The following is a 23,369-nucleotide window of genomic DNA, read 5'->3' as shown; positions in this document are numbered from 1 at the left end:
AAATCTCAGATAACGATACCCGATAACGATCGGACGCATTCGCAAAGGTGCCGGTGGAATATTGGTTATCGGACTTATGGGAACGGTCTACTGGGAGTTTTAGTAAATCGTTGGATGACTTTAATAACGATACCCGATACTCTGTCGCCGCCTTTGCGCATTCATCGTATCGTTGTCGGGGGTATCGGAACGATTCACTGAAATTTCCTATTAGAGAGTTTTAGCGAACTCCCGATACGATACCGTTACAATGCCGGTACGCTCCTGCAGGTGCGGGGTCGTCGGCGTACCGGGCGCTCGGCAGTCTCCTACCGGCGTCTCTCGTGGCTACAAAGCAAAAGGCCTATATAGAAAAATTAATGCCAATCGGTATAATGGACCTTTTCCACATACCGACGGCACCAGGCGGTGGCTGCACGAACTGAAAAGCGAGGAAGTGACCTACCTGCGCTACCAATCGATACCGGGAGCTACGCTACCAGTTTCTTCGCTCTCCGAGCTGCGTCGCGTGCCTGGGCATCCGTGGCGTCCACCCAATCGTTGTGTTTTTCCTTCCGTCCACTTTCTTTTTTTGTGTAACCCAATTATATATATGCTGCTATTACCTGTTCTACTCGCTTATCCACAGGTTCATTCCGAATTTCCTCGATTTTTCGTTCCGACTTCCGCCGCTTGGCATCGGGCGCTCGCGCGTGCGCAGAACGCTTCTAGGAAAAGGTCCATTAGGCTCTTGATTATTTTTGAGTACTTTTTCATCGGTAAATTTAAATTCAATGAGAAATTCTCTGGGATTCATCGAAGACCACATAGTAGCGCTTTTTGCAAAAATATAAGGCTCGTGCAACAATTAACAACGTTAAAAAAAAAAAAAAAAAAAAAAAAACGGCAAACTTTTCTTTTTTTTTTTTTTAATGCTGGAGCGCTTTTTCGCGTCAGCGGTCCCGCTACCCGTGGTGGCCAAGGCGCGCAACTTCCGCCTCGCCTCCCTCGAGTCGTGTGTGGCGCGAGACGGCGGAATCAAATGCTGCGCTTTCTGAACGGCAATAAAAGAATAATTTTGTTTCTCGGGTTTTACTATGTCATTCGACGATGGCGTCGAGGCGCACGTTGGTTGCGTGGTTTGGCCGCGGGGAAGTGGGACGACTGTACGCGGAGATGTGGAGAGCCTAGATTTAAGAGAGGGAGCAAGTCAAACCCGCGGAGAGCGTTTGCAGTTTAATGGCGGACGCCTCCTGCACCGCTTGGTCGCAAGTGCGCATGCGTAGCGTTGTTGCGTGGCGAGGAGGAAAGTGGTTGTTGAAGGCGGAGACGCTTGGAGACCATGAACGCTTCTGTTAGCCACCTCCTCCTCGCGGCCCATAAACCGCGTGACCCCTATCGTGCAGTTGAAAGCACTCTGTAATCTAGGCACACTAGGGAGATGCATTTTGATAGGAAACCGAAACTTCAAAATTCGTCCAAACTAAGGATTTTTTTTTTTAGGGGGGGGGGGGGGGCGTTTTAAAATACTCCGCGTGCCATATACAGTCCCGCCAAAATATTAACAGTTTTTTTTTATTGCAAAAATGAACTGTGCATCATTGAACACACATTCTCCGCCCAAATGTAGCACTAGGTGTCCCGACCAGATGCCAAAGTTGTAGAACAAACCGTTTCTTAAATTAGGGGTTTCCCCAGAAACTGAAATTAGGGAAGGGGGGTGTAAATTTTTTTTTTTTTTTGTGGGGGGGGGGGGGGGGGGGGCCCTCAACCCCCCATTGAGGAAAGAGGAGTTGCGAATTAAGGGTTTCCTTCAAAAAAGCAAGGGGGTGTACACCCGCCCCCAGAGGGTGTGTTGGGAAATCACTGACTTCAGTCGAAAGTTATTGGTAATTTTATGAAACTTGCAATGGGAAAATGACGGCCAATGGACCTTCTATATAAATGCAGCTCAATGGTCCCACATACCGAAAAGAGGCGAAAAGTGGCCCCACTTTCCTATTGAAATTTTCAGAAAATCACCTATAGCTTTTGACAGAGGTAACAGTTCGTTTTGAAACTTTGGCATCTGGTTTGAACCGCTAGGCCTACATTTGGCCAGACGATGAGCGTTCAATCTTGCATAATTTCATATTTTCAGTAAAAAAAAAAAAAATTGGGGAGACATTTTGCATATTTGTAAAGTGAACTGATGTAGTGGTTTTCACAGATGCCTCTGAAGCTTGTACTTTAGCCAGACTGACTGAAAAAAATTGAAACTCCAACCAAGTTTGAATCAAAACAAGGTACCCTATGTTTTGGGATCGGCTCGCTCCCTTGGTCACAGGTGACTATGGGTTTGGCGAATCTTCTCAGGGGCGGATCCAAGGGGGGGGGGGGCGACGGGGGCAGCCACCCCCCCCCCCCAAACAAAGTCGACCCCCCTCTCCCCCCTTCTCGGAGGGCAATTTGACATGGGTGGACCCCCCGGTGCACACTCTGCCCCTGAATCATCTTTGTCGTCTTCATCTATGAATCTTCATCATATATGGGATCGAGCTGGTCTCGAAACATAGGGTATCTTGTTTTTATTCAAACTTTGCCAGAGTTTCGATTTTTTCAGCCAGTCTATTTATTTCCTAACAGACAGATCTCTGTTTACTGAAGCCATGCCTTTATATTTACTAAATAAAATGTTAATTATTCGAAAGGAATTAGGAACCTGATTATACAGTCGAATCTCGTTAATTCAAGCTCGAAGGGGACCGAAAATTTGTTTGAATAAAGCAAAGTTTGGATTATCGGAAGTTTCCTCCCATAGAGACACGTAGGATGGGACCTGCGTGTTAGTTTGAATTTTCTGCAAGTTTGAATTATGAGAGTTTGAATTAACGAGATTCGACTGTAGTAAAGTTGTTTTTGTGCGATGCATACGTTTTGCAGGAGCGATTGAACCCGCATTTCGAGAAACACCCTGAATATATTCATAATGAAAAAAAGGCTTTTCAGCATTTCAGAGATATCTAGATTGTTAAGAAATATTGTTTAGCTCAAACGGAAGAGGTTCCCCAAATATTTTCGAGATATTGTTAAAAAAAAAACAATTCTATGTTTTTTTTTGTTTTTTTTTTTTTTCAGAAGTCTTTTAAGATTTAATAAATTCCTGAATTCTGTACGGAAAGGAACGGGATCAAACCTCTGAACCTTGACAGGTGAAGAAATGTCATCTTCTGCCTTAGCCACTTCTAGTATCTAATAATTTGGAAATTAAAAATATGCATAATTTTCTATTTGCACCTTCTTCCCTTTAAAAGATAACAGAAAAAAAAAAAGTTTGTCAAAATTGAAATTTGATTTTAAAACCGTGCCTGATTTTAAATGCACTTGAGGCAGCTCTATATAAATAAACAAATGATTAAGTAAAAAAATTTATTAAAAAAAGTGTTTGATAATGTTAAATATATTGTTCAATGCATTTATCATAGTGTCTAGAGTGCCTTCCCACAGCGCTCTTGCGTAACACTCAAGTGCCGTCCTACCGAGCAAATGGCGTCCTTTAGTGAAGAATGTCTTGCTTTTGGCACTTTGTGACCGCAATTAGTATGCCTAGTTCCACTGTACTTTTTTTTTAGACCTACTAAGTTATGTGCACACTCAGATTCCAAAAAACTTTCTTCATAGCAAATAATATCTGAAAACCAAAGAATAACGTCTGAGACTCGTTTCAATAGCGTAATGGTTAGCATGCCTGGTTAGTCTCTATGGTCTCACAAATATTAGTTCAAAAAGCATGTCCTAAAAAAAAATTTTTTTTTTGTATTTTGTTGAAGTTGTTGTTGCCACTGCAGAATGTGAGATGTGAACTAAAATATATTTTAAATCAGGATCGCAACATTTGAGAGAGTGTCACGCCACTTCGACAAACTTGAGAAGAATGCGCACCTGCGTTGCGCAGGCATGGACATACATAAGAAAGCATGCTGCTCCCTCCTGTAGCAGTTGTCTCGCTCGCGCTATATGTGAAAACAAATTGTCGACAAGCGACTAAGAGAACTATGGCAGAATAAGCGTGACTCGGACGGCACTTGAAGGCAGGCGCGAGTGGAGTGCCGCAATGTATATTTGTTTTTTAGAAATTAAAAATATATAATTTTTTAGTAATATGGAAAACTATTTGTTTACAAACCAGAAAAATATTTCTGTGGAAAGAGATTTGATAATTTATAATAGAGAAATATCGGGTCACATGACATTTCTCTTTCTTTTTCCAACCAACTGCCTTGCACTCTAAAAAAAACGAAGCGAAAAAAAGATTTGCGAGTGAGGGCGCTGAAGCAGCTACCGAAAGCGGACGAGATTTGAACGGCCTTCTGTTGTCTTTTTTGAGCACGACTCTTTACCCTCCCGCGGCTGGTAGTGGCACAGGCGTCAGCCAAATGGGGATCGTCGTTAGCCGGCTTGTGCGCCCTACCACTTTGGCAGTCCGTTAGCCTCTCTGCTAATTATGATAATCGTGCAAATGATCGAGCTTGCCCACGGGTGTGTTGCTAAGAGTTGCGTTGGAAGCAGTGACAAGCAAAAATGTGTGTGACGATCTGTGTGACTTTAATCGCTAAAAACCCATTAAAATCTAACGAAAAAAGAAATTAAATGAAGTAGTGTTTTTTTGTTTAAGAATACTTTTTGCTTGCTAATGAATTCTGCCAATGCCGCACGGTGTTGGCAGCCTGCCTTGGATAGGTGCCACAAACTAAAGTCACTGGATTCAGGGAAAGTACTCCATTGTGTTCCCTGCCTGCTAGCCAGGCACAGATAGGTACTAACTTACAGACTATTGAAACCTCTCAAAGCGGTTGGCTGTTCGGTTTCTGTGGCCGCGGCAATTGTCATTTCGGTCTTACGAAATCTTCAAAGCTTTGAAAGGGTCGTTCTGGACCAGTTGTGCCAAGGACGCCATAGACCATCATCATACTGAAAACGTTCCTCGCCAATAGTCTTTGGAACCGCCCAAGCAGCACAGATTTGGCCAGTCATTGGCCAATGGTTGGTTATGGTCCTTTGGCCAGTGGCCAGGCAGTGGCCAGCATTGGCCATTGACTGGCCTTTCTCTGGCCGGTGGCCACTGGCCATCAGCCATTGGCCAAACATATGCCGATGGATGGTCACTCTTTGACCACTGGCCAAAAAGCCATTGCCAGCCATTGGCCGATTGGCCAAATTTGTGCTGCTTGGGCATATATCCAATCAACTGATCAAACATGCATATCTACTCAGATCTCTTATAATGATATTGTCCTTGCATATTTCAAGGGAGGAATATAATTTTTCAATGCCGCCAAGCACCTATGCCACATCTGGTGGCAGTACAAACATGTGCTCTTGTTTTGCTGGGGTGTAGATAACAAAATCTAAATATACAAGAAATGTCATTGTAAAGCAAAATACGTCACCGGGAATTTGGATCAGCTCAGCAAGAGTGTAAAGATCAAAGAGGACTGCTCATTCCATGAACCGAAACAGTGACCACACAGGGAGCTTGGCACTTTCCTTGGAACTGTGACTTTAGTGCAAACTATTGCCTGATTCAAGGGGCAGTAGTTACCATCTAACATCTCTCCATTTAGCTCTGCCCTGTGCCCGTACGGGGCTCATATGACGTGCAACTAGAAAACTCTAAGCTTTCACTTTAGGTTTATGCATCAAGTGTAGCTTTCTTTATTTGTTCATAATGTGTTCTGAAAACGTTACAGAATGTTTGAACAGATATCGCTTTTGTTGGCCTTTGCTTGTGCATAGTGATGCTGCGTGCATAATCAGAATTCATAATGGGTTCAGAGATATAAGTTTGAGGCTAAATGGAAGCTTCCTTGCATTCACCTTGAGTTGAACGATATAACTCTCATAAGGTCCTGCAAATCAGTTGGCCAGTGGCGTATAGCCGACATACCTACAGCCAGAGAACGCTTATGTTTTTATGGAAGTACCCTTGGTCCTGTAATTTGGAAAATGCTCCCTTCTGGTTTCTGCACCAGACCCGCCTTGCTCCTCCTACTTTTACAACACGATCATGAACAATTAACTTCCCTTTGCCAGTTTAGTTTTTGGTTGTTCTTTGCACTCCGTCATGGCTTCTTGCACGGGGTTTTTGGTTGTTCTTTGTACTCCGTCGTGACTTTTTGCACGTGGGATACTGTAGAATTGGTTGGCTTACGGGAGCCTCTTTCACACACGTGGAATGTTCTCTGATGTGCCATGTCTCATTTCCATTTTTAGGACACGAGGACGCACGTGGTGGGGGAGTTGTACGACACCGAGAAGTCATACGTGGAGTCGCTCCAGATCCTGGTCAATGTGAGTGCACGCTTTCACGCTTCGCTCACATCAAGAACCAAAATCTCTATTAGCTGTACGTCTTCAAGCGATAACTGGGCTAGACTATTTTAACTGGGCTAGAATTAGCATTCTGCTTTTGTACCATAGTATTGAAATGTGGCATGCTCTTGTCTATAAATTGCCCAGGACATTTCCCTGCATAATGTGTCAGCTCCACATACTGCAGGAACATAATATATAGCTGGTATTTACTGCTCAGTGTGTGCTTGCAATGAGCTTCCACAATGCTTCAGCAATGTGCATTGCACACTACCAATATTGGAATTCTTCTCGGAAGATAAGTGGGTTTCGTTCTGAATCTGCACTGTGAACACTGTGCTCAGTTATGGTGCCCAGTGGATACCACCTGTAATAAGCACACTGCAAAAGGACAATGACTAGTAGGACGTGAGGAAAGGGTAAGTTCTAATAGTAACTTGTCGGAAAAAGAATTCAAATGCTGTTTTGTTGAGCATCTTTCAGATAAGAGAGGTGTCAAATTGAATACATTTTTTTCTATGGTAGGGAACACTTGGCTAAAGGCACTGGAGTTCCCCATGTGAGAACTTGTAAGGGAAAGAATTCAGTTAGATGCAAACTGGCAACCAGCTTGAGATTAATCTTAATATATTTTTTCTAGGGCTGGGCACCTGTTTGATTAACCTAGCTACCAATTAATGAATCAATTTTTTAATTGCAATTAGTTTTTTAAAATTGTTAATCAATTAAATTTTGACATACAAGAAAAATTGAAAATTGAATGACTTCACTATGCAGACAAGGACACCTTATGAAAGGAAGCTTTAGATGAAATTTTGACTTAAGTAAGCTGTAAGGGCATGATTTGTAACGTCATACAAGGTGGAGAAGGTTACAGGTGTCCCAGCCTCTTCAACGCCGTGCGAGTGTACATTCAGCGCAGCAGAGCCTATTGTCAACAATCAAAGGAGTTAGCTATTAATAAAGAATATCAATGAAGCTCTTTCCTTCTGTAGCTGGAGTAATAATTTTTGAGTATGGCTTTTGACTATTTTCAGCTACACATGAAAGATGATTTAAAATTCTAAATTGTACATTGCACCATTTATTACACATGGGAGGGTCAACGTTTGAACCATTCCCCCAAATTGATTCAAACTTTCAGGGTGAATTGAACCCCATTAGGATGGATGACATCTAAAGTTTCAGTCTTGTAAGCTAATTCTACAACATACTATGCTTAACAAGCTCCAGAAAAAAGTTACTTTATTAGGAAATGTATTAAAAAATAATTGCTATCCACAAAATGTTTGGTTTAATGTGAAGTTGAATACCCATAGTGCAAGTTAAGGTAAAAATTAATTGTAGAAAATGCAGTTCTAGAAAAAAACAATAACACCCAAAAAGAGCAAAAGATTTTAACACATTTCTGTGTTTTAAAATATTCAGTTTTTGTCGTGAAGAATTTAGGTTTTTCAGGTTATGAGTACCTTAACTTGTTCCTCAAGAAATTTCAGTCCAGTACACCACTGAATGAAATCTTTACACTTTCAAAATGTCAAATGATACATTTCCTCATACCAGATCTCCTGCCGGAAAGTGAAACTGAGAAAATTACATTTGAAGTTTCAACTTTAGGTTTCTTTCTTTTCTTTGAGTTTGAGGGAGGCAAAATTCACCTGGAGCATTGTTAGCATTTTCCTCTCTGAGACTTCATTGTTCCCCTGGCAATAGCTACTAGTTTGTGTCATTTGTAGGCTAGCTAACTTTTGTAGCAGGCATTCCTTGACAGATAAACTGGCAAGAGCTAAGAGGCTAATCGTACTAAGGAAGAGCAGCGAAGCAGGAAAGTGGTCTGAAGTGGAAGATACTCTGAAAGGGTGTTACTGAAGATGGCACAATATCACGTCACTGGGCAGGACCGATCATAAACCCTGTTTTGGGTCTCGACCAGTAAGATTGCTTATACCAAACTTTTCTGGATTTTTTCTGTTTGGATGCTGCTTGGCCATTGATACTTTTAAACTTGTAAAGCTTCTACGGACTAAAGTTAGAGTAAATGGTGCTTCCAATGCGGGTAAGATGTTCTGGCTATGTTAAATGAGTATGAAGCAGTGCTAAATAAAAAACGCAAAAACCTTGCTTCCTGCTGACTTGGAGGGCTGTTGACATGTGGAAAATAATTTATTCTGAGATAAGTCCTGCATGTATAGAAACGAAAGTTTCTGAAACCATTTTTTGGAAACTAATCAACATAAACATCATTTTTGAAAGTACATTTTTTTTTTTTTAAATTTTAGTTCTGAGGTTATACCTCCGCTTAAAACTATTATGCATGGGGATGAACGAAACTGATTAATCCATTAGTTAATCAATTAAAAAGGTAGCAATTAATCGGGTTAAAATTTTTGATCGACTCCCAGCCTTGGTTTTCGCTTTCTAAAGGGCACTTCGTCACAGATATTTCATTTTCCTATATGGCAGGGAATTCAGATGTCTTTGAGCACCTTGTCGTGCCACATGCCCCTGTCATATTTCATTTGAGTTCTTCAAGTGACAAAGAAAAGGTATGTGTGAGTTGAGTTATTTATAGGAGTTGAGATTATGGGAGTTGTGCGAGTTGAGATATGGGCATGGGAGTTGAGTGAAATCTGTAAGTTGGGTGTATGTGTTAGTTGAGTTTTGGTTGGTTGAGATATCTGCGAGTTGAGTGGTATGCGTGAGTAGGGAGTAGTGTGTGTAAGTTGTGTGAGTTGAGGTATGTGTGAGTTAAGTGATCTCTACGTAGGGAGTATATGTCTGTTATGTGAGTTGAGGTGAGACTGTTTTTGTTCCTGTCGTCGTCTTCCAAAGTGTTTTTGTCCCGTCATCGTCGTCTTCCACGTGCTGTATCGTTCTGTGAAGAACGACAAATAAAGCAGTCCGTACACTTGGATGGGATTAGATCAACTGCCGTCGTCGTCTTTATTGCTGTTGCTCGTGCATCGTTCATACCGATACATCCTTTTTTCTCCAGCTTTTTTTTTTTTTTTTAATGAGGATACAAAGAAACAAACAAAAACATTAGAGAGGGAAGAACGGAAGGAAACAGAAAACAAAAGAAAAGTGAAAAAAAAAACTACGCAATCTGCTGAAATGTTTCATCATAGCTTAGTCTACGTGGAGGTCGTCTTGTTCTGCGTGACGTGCCTGAGGTGCGCCCATTGAGCCTTTGAGTTTGCTGGACGTACTCATGCGGCGTCCGAGCTTCGTGCTCATCTGTATTGTCTGGTCGAGGTGATTCCGATAGTCCCTCATCTTCCACTTCTGAGTCTTCGTCATGGTCATCGTCATTTGTTCCTTGAACGTATTTTTCACATGTTTTCAAGAGATGTAGCCTGTTGCGGCGGAACGTCCTGCCATCTTCTGTGATGACGCTGTATGACCTTGGGGCTACGTATGATTGCACCCTGGCTTTTGTGACCCATTTTTCGTTATTTAGAATCCGCACAGTGTCTCCTGGCTGCAACCATCCTAGATGTCGTCCTTTTTGAAGGTTCTGTGCATGTTTTTGTACAGGCGGTGCTGGTTCACTGGAGAAGTCTGGCACAAGTGTTCGAATTCCGCAACCCATAAGAAGCTCTGATGGTGAACGGCCGTCCTCCAGCGGAGCCGTGCGGTAGCTGAGAAGACCCAGCCAGAAATCCTCCCTGGTAGCCTGCGCCTTTTGGAGCAGCCGCTTGACCACCTGGACGCCCTTCTCCGCTAGGCCGTTGGAACGGGGATACCGAGGGCTTGACACTAGGATTGGTTTTCCCGCTTCCAAACAGTTGATTGCTTCTTGCAGGACCGGATCATTTGATGTGGCGGTCTTTAAGCTGCCCATAGTCCGGGTGCCTACCAGTGTTGAAGGCACCGCATTTGCATGTATCTCAACGTCGGTGGAGCTTTCTTCGAGTTGTGACTCGCAAGAGATGCGAGAAAGTGTGTCCGCGATCACCAGCTTCTTTCCCGGGACAAACCAGTCTGAAGGTTCTTGCGCTTTCACGATGACACCGGCTTCCTCCATTCGATCCAGCTCTGCCTTGAGAGGCGCTCTGAGTGCGTGCGGTACCCTACGAGCTGGTTGTACCACCGGGGTAGAGTTTTCACGGAGAACCATTTTGTATGGTCTCTTTGCGCATCCTAGACCACGAAAGAGAGATGGAAACTCGCTTTCTACTTTCCGACGCAGTTGGTCTTCGTGCCCCACAGTGTTGACCCTGTTGATGAGGTCAAAGTACTCGCACGCCTTCAGGCCCATAATGGCCTGCCGTCCTTTCTTGAAAACGAAGAGATCCATAAGTCCTTGCTTGTTTCCGATGGACACGGACAACCGGACCTTTCCCAGATGTTGGATGAGTCCACCGCAAAAGCTGCGTAGAATTGCAGCCGTTGGTTTAGACTGTTGTTTGGCTCTAATCTTCAGAAACAATGTGCGCGGAAGTAGGTTAGCCTGAGCACCGGTGTCTACCTTGAGCTCCACTTTTTTTCCTTCTATCAACGTGGTGATTGTCCAGTCATGGCTGCCTTCGGGCCGCGAGCTGCTGGCTGTTCGAATTTCGAGGGCATCAAATTCGCTGTCTCCCTCACTGGCTTCTTCGACCTCGTGGATACCAGTTGGCTTGGTCTTACAGCATGCTGCAAAATGGTTCCTTTTTGCGCACTTCGAGCACGTCTTCCCATAAGCTGGGCACTGTCAAGGATGGTGAACATAGTTGCAAAAACCACACTTCCTCTTACCACCGAGCCTTCCCCCGACCTTACTTCCGTGCTTGTTTCTCTCAACGTGTTTCACCTCCAGCGTTGCTTCCCTCTTCTCCCTGACAGGTGTTGCGGCACTCATGCTTTACTGTGCATATCGGCTATTTCTTCAGCCTTGCAACATTCGACTGCCATTTCCAAGGTTAAATCCTTCTTTCGCAGGAGTTTCTCTCGCAGCTTTCTACTTGACGTTCCATAAACAATCTGGTCACGCAGCATTGACTCCGTTAGTTCGCCGAATCCGCAAGTCCTCGCCTTCAGCTGTATGTCACGGTAGAACTGTTCAAATGGCTCTTCTTCCTCTTGTTGGCGCGTCCGAAATACGTAACGCTCAAAGGTTTCATTACATCTCGGGAGGCAGTACTCTTCAAATCTTCTTACCAGACTGTCGTAATTTGTGGCTTCCTCGGGTGGTAGTCCAAATGTATTGAAGACATCAATAGCCTCCTGCCCCGCGATATGCAAGAAGATAGCGGCCTTTTGCTGCTGAGTCCGAGGCTTGATGGGTTCCGTGGCCAACAGAAAGAGCTCCATTCTCTGCCTGAACTTCCTCCAGTTTTCAGCGGCATGCTCTCCCAACCTCAGCGTTTCTGGCGGCGGAAGATCAGTCATGATGTGCAGTGATTAACACTCCACTTCTGACACCATGTATCGTTCTGTTAAGAACGACAAATAAAGCAGTCCATACACTTGGATGGGATTAGATCAACTGCCGTCATCGTCGTCTTTATTGCTGTTGCTCGTGCATCGTTCATACCGATACACATGCCTGGTGTCATATTTTTCAAAGTGCCTGGTGTCTGAAGGATAGGCACGAGTAATATACGAGAGTGGGAGCATGTGTGAATTGTGTGAGTTGAGATATAAGATATGTGTGAGTTGTGTGAGTTGAGATAAGACATCCCAGGAAAAAATCAGTCCACTTCCAGCTGGATTATGGAACTGGAAATGAGGCAGTGCAGCTGGATTCCAGCTGGGTCCAGCCAGGTCCAGCTGGAATCCATGTGGACTGCATCATTTCCAGTTTCAGAATGCAGCTGGAAGTGGACTGATTTTCGCCTGGGATGTGTGACTTGAGAGTGTGCTTAAGTTGTGCAAGTTGCAAAAGTTGAGTTTGCTTGCATTTCGGCGTTGCGCAGAAGTACATGCGTCCGCTCAAGAGTCCGGACTCTGCGGGCACCGTGGAGGGGACGCTGGTGGACGAGATCTTCTACATGATCCCTGAGATCCTGTCCCATCACGAATCATTCCTGGACGTGCTCCAGCAGAGGCTCGCCTGCTGGGACACTCGCCAGAAAGTGGGCGACATCTTCGTTGAATCGGTACGCTGCTCTGCTCCGTGGCTTGGGCAGCAGGGTTGGCACAGTGCGTATGCTACAGGGTCGACTGCATTTCGGTGGGGACTGGACTCCCATAACTTAAGCCATCCCCCTGGGGAATTGTTGTATAGTATGTGGTGATCATAATTTCTTTCCCTGGCCGATTAACAGAAATCTTGTCTTCAAAATTATGACAGAAACACAGAAGTTGTGGTGTTACATATGCGAACCCATTTAATTTTCTTTTTTTTTTTGTTAAAGTTTTGTGTATGTCATTGACGCTGCCAGTCTTTTTAAAATTTCTGTACCATGCTTTGATGCTTTTAACCTCTGGCATATCTCGTCCTAACGCCTTCGTGAACTGTCATTGAACTGTAAACGGCTTTTGTGATACAACAAAATACACTGCAATTTCTGCTTCGTCGATGACATATTGATGAATGGATGGATAAATGCATAGTGGCGGTTACTTTTGAATAGAGTGGAGACTTGCTGGAGCCAAATAGTATTCTTAGCTCCAGATTAAATGGCATTTAATCCAATGTAATCAAATTTTACCCTTATTCGTCCCTTGATTTTAGCCACCATTCCTCTACTCTTCTTTTGCTGAAGTTGAGTTTTTCAAAATGTATGGTTTTCACCGTTTTCATCAGCAATGAGAACACATGTTATCGCAATGCCACCTGCAACAGAGCAAAACAAAAAATCTTGCTTGAAGTGAGGCGCCAAAACAACGAGGACACAAGGAGAGAAGCAGACAGGAGGAGGCGCACTTTTAACTGAACTTTATTTTAGAAAAGCACAGAAAAGCAAGCTATGCCCAATGTACACGTGCGCATGGGTAAGAAATAAAGATAGAACGAAGCCTACCGCGTTTTCCTACGTGACACGTTCATTTTGAAGGAGCGTATACTCCCTATCAGATAGAGATAAAGATGGGGTGCTGACACAGACATCGGTGCCACGAGATTTAATGGTGAAGGCCTCCAAGATTTCGCGAGCGATTTTTGTTGCGCCGCTTCCAACAATTCTTGTTTCGTCAAACTTTGGGTCACACTCGCATCGATCACAGTGTACTGCCAAGTGGCCAGACACAACAAAAATCGCTCGCGAAATCTTGGAGGCCTTCACCATTAAATCTCGTGGCACCGATGTCTGTGTCAGCGCCCCATCTTTATCTCTATCTGATAGGGAGTATACGTTCCTTCAAAATGAACGTGTCGCGTAGGAAAACGCGCTAGGCTTCGTTCTATCTTTATTTCTTACCCATGCGCACGTGTACATTGGGCATAGCTTGCTTTTCTGTGTTTTTCTAAAATAAAGTTCAGTTGAAAGTGCGCCTCGTCCTGTCTGCTTCTCTCCTTGTGTCGTCGTTGTTTTGGCGCCTCACTTCAAGCATGTACAACCAACTAGCCCAACTCGCCATTCTAAAAAAAATCTTGGATGAGTTGGGCTATGTAACGCCACAACTTCCGCGTTTCTATGTGTCATGGTCTTGAAGATAAGATTTCTCTTAGTCAGGGAAAACTTTTAGGTTCACCCTGCACTTGGGGACAACTTTCTGCGGCAATGCAGGTTGATTGACACCTTCTGTGTGCACACTGTGCGAACACTGTTAACGTAAACGCAACCTTGGCCTTCTCTTAGTCTACTTGGAACAGCGTGCATACTAAAGTTTGCCCCTAATTTCAGTGCCATAAGTGTGGGCTTTCTACCGCACTTACGGTTTAGGCCGCAGTCACACTGGCAAGCGTCATACAAAAGACATTCTGCAGACGGCGTGTTTCTCCCTTGAATGTCTGTCACATTGGTCATGCAAAAACTGTCTCCGGACATGCTTGAAGCATTGAACTGTATGAAGCAGACATGCTTAGCTTCAGGCATGTCTGCAGTTGCTACTGTCATAGTGTCTGCAACGAGCTTCGTGTCTTTTGTACGATGTATGGGACTGTGGCTTTAGGCAATTGCTTGTTTGTGCCAACGTCGTCGCTATACATATCTCTGAGGGATCAGAAGCTCCGGGTGAAACTCTACTCACGGTAGGATGATCTGGAGGCCGCGATCATCAGACGCGTGCAGCGAACCTGAAACAACTTCCCGTAGAGGGAATAAAGACATTTTCTCATTTGATATCTAGTATATTTCTTTTTTGATGCAGTCCATGGCTATAACAAAATAGTGGATATGGCAAAATTCTTTCTACCTCTTGCCGACTTCCTTTATAATCAGGCTAGACTTGTACTAAGGTAGAGACAGAAGTGAATTTTTTAGGGTACTGAGCAGAAATAGAACAGGGGTTTTTGTTAAGGCTCTCCCAGGGACTGGGGAATGCAAACTTGTGAGTCGTGTAAGTATCAGCAATGTTGTTCCTTCTTGCGAGCATTTTTGCCGAGGCCTCAGTTGCACTTCTGGGGCTGGTTGCAGTTCACCAAGCAACCTGTGATAGACACCTACACCGCCTTCATCAACAATTGGAAGTCCGCCAAGGAAGCCATCAAGATGGCGACACATGCAAAGCCATCCTTTGCCAAGTTTCTAGAGGTGAGGTTCATTCTCCAAGCATGTGTTGGTCTTGCGATTAAAGGCGCAGTGCAACAGTATTCATTTGGAATGTTTTCCGCTTTACACAAGCTTGCTGGCACTAGTAGGATTCGAGTAGACTTACATGTATGCAATGCCACCTAGAATTGTCTTCTTTTTTTTTTTGCGATGTAATTTCAGGGATAAAAGCAAGCGTTTTCTTTCAATCTCTCCAAACTTGATGATGTTGCTTGGAGGTTGCAGAGTTGGCATAGTCTTTCGAGTGACAATATTTGAATGCGGCTTGTAGATTGGACCTAATCATTTCAGTAATATTGCTTTCAGTTATTCAGTTCAGTTATAGTTGCTCTTGTCCTCTCACCGCAGTGACGACAATAGCTGAACCCTGACAATGCCCGGAAATCAGTGTGTGTGTTGTGCCTTTGTCAAGCCCAGTGCATGGCTGTGATAAACAATGGTGGCATATATAATTAGCTCCATATCATGTGGGTGCTTGTTCTAGCTATGAGTTGAGGGTGTTAATTCACTGCTTCTTTTTTTTTTTTCTTGTTTTCTGCAACTAACATTGGGTTGGGAGAAAAATGAATGCGTGTTTCATAGGTTATAAACATCAGGGATTCATTCTAAGCGGCACTTGGGCTAAGTACAACATTTCTGGCACCGCCCCATAGGTTTGGCCAGGATGTCTAGAAATGATTCTTTTTTTGTTCAACACAAACAATGTGCAACTTTTTACCACAGTGTGCAAAGAAGGGACAGCAATAGCTGTTACTGCACATATTAACAGCCACTTTTAAGCAATTTACTCTGCTTGAGCAAACACAACACAACATTCTTGTCACTGAAGTATGTAGGAAAGAGAGCACACCGTTCACATGAGTCAATGTCCCTGCCAAAGACTAAATCGAGACAGGTACCATTACGAGTTCTACTATGAGTAACATCTAGCGGCTTGCCCCACCAACCGTAGAAGACATTGCCGCCATCAAGAGCAATGTGCGCACACTTTGCCTGACGTCATATGGCGGTGCACGTGGGAGCGCATATTAAAAGGAGTTTTCTGCCTGGCACAATTCCGCCGCCGCGAATGCAGCGGGGAAGTTGCTATAACAACTATCACTGTTGAAACAATATTACTTATAATGACTTTTTATTTCTTTCTGACTTGAAACGGGCATGTTTTAAATTTTCCTGCAGCATACTTCGAGAGAGCACAAGGGCAAGTTGGCCCTGGACGCTCTTCTCATCATGCCTGTGCAGAGGATACCACGCTACGAACTGCTTATCAAGGTTAGTGGGGGCCCCTGGAATGCTTCTTTTTGCCCGAAAACTTTTGACATGAGTGCTTATATATACTCTCAACTTGTTATGCTCATTTGCAGACAAATTTGATCCACACATTAGTATGATTTATCCATGCCCCTGATTCTAAACCTTATACCAGGATTTAATGTTCTTATTAGAAAACAGTGCACAAAAACAGAGACAAAAGAAGGCATGTCACAATAGACGAGCGTGAGAACTTGTCTGTCGTTACATGTGTCTTTTGTCCCTATTTTTTCTGCGTTTTCTTGTATAATGAATTAGTGCCAACTGGTACAGTTTTTAACACTTCTGTGGTTAATGCACTTGTATGATTAGGGATTGCCCTTTTGCCTACCTGATCTTACTTATTTATCAAAGTGCACTATGGGCTGGATATGTCTATTAATTCACATGTATGGATTCAATATGTGGCCTTTATATGCTTACAGAGGTTACAGACTTCAACATGCATGTGGCCGTAAATAGGAAGAAAATGAAAGCATAGTGTGCATGCAGACATATACTGGCTCTTTTGTCTGTGCAGGTCAGAACAGGCATGGAAGCCAGTACAATCTTTCATGTCTTGATGGTATTTTACCTGTCAAGATCTTGTTTGTTTTTTGTTTTTTGTGCTCTACCATATTTGACAGGGCATTAGAGAAATGGGCTCCATCCTGATAAGGATTACATCTACACGGTTGCATCCTGATCAGATGGAATCTCAAGGAGCCAGAGGGACAGCCAACGTTACTAAACCACTCAGTTGGAAAACTGCCATAGAGACTGCTCTGAAAAAGTGGCCCTGATCTGTCCTCGAGCACCGAGCTAATGGCGAACACAACGCCGCCATTTCTCCCTCAGCAGCCACTTGAGGAACTGCATGTGATGTCTATTTTGGCTTTAATCGGCCATTTTGGCGCTGAAACAGATACAGCGGGAGAGGTTACAGGGGTGCCACCCCCATCTCCCCAGCAGACGCGCCGCGTCTTACTACCAAAGTTAAAGTGCACCTAGGTCAGGACGCACTACATGAAAGCAGTGCTGAAACACGGTTGTATAAAAACAATATTAATTGTGCCGCAAAACCTTGCAAACTTCAAGAGTTTAGAAACATCACGCGCCCTTCATTTTGTACTAAACTCCGATAAATTTCATACGAAAAGAATCTTTTCCATTTGTTTTTATGCAAAAACATGCTTTCTAAAAGCTCAAGCTGACCACAGTACAGACAAATGATAGAGTGGTGCTGTTGTCATATTTATCTCGGTTTGGTGGACGCAAGCAACCCAGGTTTCGATGGCGAGCTTCCCAACTGAGTGTTTTAGTAGCGTTGGTGACAGCCAACGTTTCACAAAGAATTTGACTTGGCTTCGTCAGGCACTGAAGAAGCTAAGCCAGTTAGTGAAACATGGTTGCCCCTCTCCTTCATGGAACTCTTCTTGTTCAAATGCTTTTCAGCATCTTATGCTTTTTTGTGTTTTTTGTCTAAACTGGAAAATTTTTCTTGGGGTGTCAGTATTTCCTTTATTCAGATGAGAACAACACAAGTAGAGGATGGTTTCTACCAAACAAGTCGGCAAACTTTGATTTTGTAGTAAAACCAGAAGCTGGGGCAGTGCGTGAGACAGAAACTCCCAAGTGTTTCAACTCGCTCATTTCTTGTTTCGTTTTGCATTTATTTAGTCTCGGGTGTTTTTATGAAATGAGTCGCGAGAGCAAAACAAATGAAATTTTATTTCTCACAATTTTGGAAGTGTTAAGGCTGGTTCACACACTTGCGTCGTTGGTTTTCCAGCGCTTGTTTATAAAAAAAACTGACAGATGTTTTTCAGTGTTTATTACTTTTTCGTATATTGGAGCATCTTGGGGATCTGTTTCAGAGGGACGCTAAGCACAATGATTATCGGTGAAAGAGTATAAAAAAAAAACTGGTGTCTCGGTCTAAAGATGCGTTCACGTTGGCGTTTGAATCGCAATCGCGAAGCAGATCTGCTCATTCTCATCATTAAATGCACATGAAATTATGTATGTTTAAGCAACTGCGTTCGCAACCGCCTTGAAAACGCGGTCCAACAGCCAGTGTGAATACGGCGTAATAGGGGAGGGTTTCAACACAAGCAATCCTAGCTGGAGCAAAGATTTTAAGAAATCTGTTTTTTGGTTTTAACTGATTTTGTTTTTTTGACATTGACCGTTGTGGATGGGTGCTTTTCCCGATTTTGTATATTTGGCACCGACGAATGTTTATTCGTGTTTTTCAGTTAACACCGAAAAGCCTACTGCCTACATACATTTAAAATGTTTGAAAAGTGGGAAGGGGAGGGGGGAGGGGGGCGGGACAGTGCAGTGCGCCGTGGGGCGGAGTGCTCATTGCAACATGGGCGCACGCTCGGTACCTTACGGTAATAAAGCTTTCCGCATGCTCAACGAAGCTTGTCCAAAACTACAGGCAAGGAGCACGGTCGAAGTGCTAACGTGCACTGTTTCCAGGAGCTGATCAAGCACACGCAGCACGACCATCCGGATCACCAACTCCTGGTGCTGGCCCAGAAGGAGGTTCATGAGCTGGCGCTCAAGATCAACCGCATGGAGAGGGAGGCCTTCCAGCACGAGCAGATGCAGCAGAGGGTGCGCGACGTCGAGCAGCTCATCGAGGGCGTCATGGACGTAAGTCACAACGCTTGCCCGGTCGCAGTCACCTCCTGACGCGAGCGCGGCGCCCGGAGCGTGTCCTCGAATGTGGTCCCTCAATTTCCGCCCGACGACGTCGTAAAAGCGTTGCGCTGCTGCCTCCCACGATCCTGGCGGAAGCACGGCAGCCAACGTGGACGCAGCAGAAACTTTTTTCTGCTGCGGGTTTCTGTAGCCTGTCAGTTGACGGAAGCCAGAGAGAGACGCGAGATGGGGTGACGGCGATCCTCGCGTCCACTCTCCGTCTTTGCTGGCCTTTCAGCGACCGACCACCAAGATTGCGACTTCCGAAGATGCAATGCGTCAGCTGCCGCGACATAATTTGTCGACACTTTGGGACCACTTTTGTTGTGCGGGCATGATGGGACACTGTATGTGCCAGTCGAAGACACATTCCAAGAACCGTGGTTGTTCGGACACGGGACTGGGCAACAAATCCTGATTACGAAGCCAGTGCAGGATTTTCTGTGTCTCGTTCCGGAGGTCATTGTGGTGTACAGAAAGCGGAGACGAGTACTAAATCGTCGTTCGTCTGGAACTCAGACCTCGCCGATGGAAGACGAGCATCGGTCAAACCCTGACACAGCATTCGTGTTCAACCTGTACCCGGCACTAAAGTTGCTCGATCCTGGGAAAGTAGCGCCAAGGTGCGGTGGCGGCCGTTTTAGTCTGTAGAATGAGCTGTTTCTTCTCAACCTCTCCATTCTTGGCAAGCTGATCCAAATTCGCAGTGACAGGCTGCTTTATAAACTCACTTTTTGTACACGCAGACTCTGTTATCCACACACGGGCGAAACAGGAGAACGTCTTTGCACTGCCATCGCATGTAACGTCGTGCTTGGCGACATTTAAAAAAAATTTTCTTATCGATATATGCAAGAACTACGTCATTGTAAAGGATCTGTGGAGACAAGCAGAATTGATAGGTTTATTGCATGCACAGTGCCAAAGATCGCTGCTTATATGGGCAAGGAACGCTCCCAGTACGATGATGCTCCGTGGTGATCTTTGTGCAACTGCATTAGAACGACCCTCTCGAAGCTTCAAAGATTTGAATGGACCGAAAGGGCGATTGCCATGGCAACTGAGACCAATTACCAAATCACCTTGTGAGGTGTGGTCGTCTGTATGCTGGTATCTGTGTGTGTCCAGCTAGTAGGCAGGACAGGCAATAAGTTGAACAAGTTGAAACACGCGTAAGAAGTTGCGGGGTAGGGCCTCTTGAGGTCAACTGTAAAGCGCTTGATATTTCGAAATCTTCACAAAATCAAAGGTTTGGCAATGTGAGAGAGAGATGAGTAAGTGAAGCATTAACAAAACTTAATAGAGACGGTAGTATGTGTGTTTTCTCCTTTTATGTGTCTCCTTTCCTCCTCTGTGTCTCAGATTTAGTTACATTTATAGTTCACCAATGGGTCATTCCATGCCACGGGAGACTCGGCAATTTTTTCATGTCTGGGATATGTGCGAAAAAATTAATTTGAGTATAGAAATCCAAGAAGGTAATTTTTTTGTGAAAAAAATTGTTTTATTTTTGCTGCTATCATTTCTAAATTTTTGGAATTTGCATAAAACCCACGTTGTTAGAAAAACATTGTAAAAAAAAAAAAATTGCGTACCACACAAATTTGGGTGTGCACCTAATTACTTAATAACATGCCCTATCACACACTAAAATACAAACATTGAAAGATGCCCTCTTGAGTTCAAATAGGAACTCCAAAAAGAAGAGACATTATGAGATTCCTTTATTTTTTATAGTCAGGTTGGACCTAAATTTATGTGGCTCACAATCGTTTTTTTGCAATGATTCTCTTGACTATGTAAGTCTTGCACAAATTCCATGAATTTAGAGCATGAAAGCAGCAAAAATCAATTTTATTTTTCCACAAAAAAAATTGTTTTTCTTGGACTTCAGAATTTCTTTATCCAAATATTTTTTCGTACATATCCCAGACATGAAAAAATTGACGCGTCTCCTTTAACATGAAATGACCCCAATGTGAGGTTTTAGATATTTAGCTGGCATCATTACCAAAGATGCAACAGCCCAATTACTGCAAAACATGGAATTTGTGTGAGTTATCACCCTTGTGCTGCTTAGGAATACCGCTAATAATAATATGAATAATTATAATTCTTGTTCATATTATTACTGTTATGGGAAGATCAGTTGCCGAGTAGGTTAATGCGCCACAGCTCAGGGCATGTGGAGCGAGAGCTCGCACTGTAGAGCCCAGGTATCCTTCGCTCAATTCGTTGCCACCCCTGCCCGTACCTTACCGGCGCGCAGTCGTGTATCACTACCGCGTGAGGCACATTAAAGTCCCCAGGCTAGAGGTCGTATTGTACTGGCAAAATTTCGCATCCACAGCAGAGAAGCAAGATGCTCGGGCATTGGGGCTGACTAGCTTGTTACCGTCTAAACATACATACAACTCGTTTTTTATTATGAATATTATTGTTATAAGGGTGGTGGTTGTGACAGTGGTGATGATGATGACCCTTGGGTTGGTGATGAGGGCCCAGAGTTGGACCTTCGTGGGCTCCAATGGTGGCAGCCCACTTCATACTGTTCAAGAGTTCTGTTTGCAGACGTGTGAGATGTCACTAACGGTGGCCATCTTGTTTGTTGCAGCTGGTTCAGCCCGACCGGACCTTCATACGCTACGACTTTGTCACGATTCCAGTAAGTGCAGTTCTCTCTCGTGGACGGAACATAGCTTGGTTGGGGCGTGCCTCTGGAGCGCTTCTGTTCTTGCCTCGAAGGGCGGCCTTGGAACAAAGAAGGACCGGTGCCTGTTCTTGTTCTCCGACCTGCTTCTCATCACCAGCATCAAGAGGAAGAGCGGCACAATGAGGAAGACGTCACCCTCCTCGTGAGTGCTTAATCAATCAACCAATCAATTGATGCCTCTTTGCTCTTAGTGTTTTAGTAAAGTATATTGTTGGGCTAGCTGATGCATTTCAATACAAATAAAATAGTAGTTTAATTAGGACAAGTACAGTTGAGGACAAAATGTTCCGCACCACGGGAGTGGTGGCCTAAATGCATTGCTGCGCCTCCTGGCTCCTGCTGTCAAGTCCTGCGTTTTGTGTGTCCTCCATACTTACGGAGATGCTGATTCTCTCACTTCTGGCAGCTGCGCTTGAATTCTCGGTAACCTGCTGTGTGGCGTTGCTTTGTTAGCAGCCGCGCGCACTGCCAATAGAGCTGGTGAGAGTTACAAATGGTTCCTTCACTGAATCACTTTCCCGCCTTTCTAACCTGGCTGCTTCTGAAGCGGCACCGGTCGGAAAATGACTGATAATCGGAGCGTGGCTGCGTCAAGTGAAGTGATCGGCATCCATGCGAGTGTGGAAGGACACGCATGCGCAAGGTGTTGGTCTTGACAGTATGTGCCGCACCATCAAAAGGTGCAGCAATGATTTCGGCCATCATTTCTGTGGGGTGGAAAATTTTGTCCTTGACTCTAAAAGCAAGCAAACAGGTGCCTCTCTCGCCTTGCTTGTTTGTCCTTTTTTAATTTGCAGAGTTTTATTTGTATTGAAGTATTATTTTTCTTGGAAAGGCTTTGGTCAGAGAAATTGAAACAGCGTAAACATGAACACAAGGACAGGAGAATACACAGACAAACACAGCGCTGTTTTTGTCCTGTTCATTTTTGTGTTGTTTTTGTTTCTCTGGTCATGTACCGACTCGCCCATTCTCACACCCTACTAAGGATCTTGGTGTTATAGGCTAGCCATTTGCCTGAAGAAGGCACCAAGAAGCTTTGTAAGCATGGTTACTTGTCAATGATTATTAGATTAGGCATGCTTACAAAGTTTGGGTATACATCTAGAAGCTTTATTGGTTTATTTATTTACACATTGCAGTGCCCATGGAGAATTCTCCAGCAGGGTGTTGACGCGAGTCAAGACTCAAAAGTAGCTGTTATGCGACTAAAGAGTGAAGTTAGAATCAGCAGGAAGTGGGAAAGAGCTTAATGAGAATAATGATAGTTTCACTGAAACAAAAGAGCTGAGGATCAGAAAAGATTACTTCAAATATTAAAGAAACCAATATCGAAAATGGACATGAAACTTTTCCAGTACGTAGCACAGTTCCAGTACACAGTACAGACAGGGACGGCGCCAGGATCTTCATAATGGAGGGGCAGTGGGGAGGCAAACGAAATGGGGGGGGTGAGGGGGGAGGTTGCTCTGAGGTGATGTCGCTCACCGGCTTATCGAAGATAGCTTGTGCGGTGTGCTTATTGAAAAGGGAAATGCGGAGACACGAGAAGGAAGAAAGCGGGGGAGGGGTCATCACAGCAGGTGCTTCTGCCCCCTGTGCTCAGACTCACAACCAGGTTTTGCTTCCCTTTCTGAGACAGTCCGGAATTCCCCATGACCTCGACTTTGACTAAGCTCCCCTTC

The 23,369-nt window shown here is 44.2% G+C and overlaps 1 protein-coding gene across 1 annotated transcript in view; it reads left to right on the top strand.

Moving 5' to 3' along the window:
- Nucleotides 1-23,369, top strand: part of LOC8050887 (rho guanine nucleotide exchange factor 17) — a 206,965-nt gene that overhangs the window by 135,827 nt on the left and 47,769 nt on the right. The window contains exons 2-8 of the mRNA XM_029970838.4: nt 6,232-6,309; nt 12,231-12,413; nt 14,835-14,951; nt 16,149-16,241; nt 18,747-18,923; nt 21,586-21,636; nt 21,717-21,826. Of these exons, the coding sequence (XP_029826698.3) occupies nt 6,232-6,309; nt 12,231-12,413; nt 14,835-14,951; nt 16,149-16,241; nt 18,747-18,923; nt 21,586-21,636; nt 21,717-21,826 (809 nt within the window). The remainder of the gene's footprint in view (nt 1-6,231; nt 6,310-12,230; nt 12,414-14,834; nt 14,952-16,148; nt 16,242-18,746; nt 18,924-21,585; nt 21,637-21,716; nt 21,827-23,369) is intronic.

Source organism: Ixodes scapularis, unplaced genomic scaffold, assembly GCF_016920785.2.
Source record: "Ixodes scapularis isolate PalLabHiFi unplaced genomic scaffold, ASM1692078v2 PGA_scaffold13__105_contigs__length_92229423, whole genome shotgun sequence".
NCBI classification, from domain to species: Eukaryota; Metazoa; Arthropoda; class Arachnida; order Ixodida; family Ixodidae; genus Ixodes; species Ixodes scapularis.
Note: the sequence above shows the minus strand (reverse complement) of the source record. Positions and strands in the feature narration are given on the sequence as shown.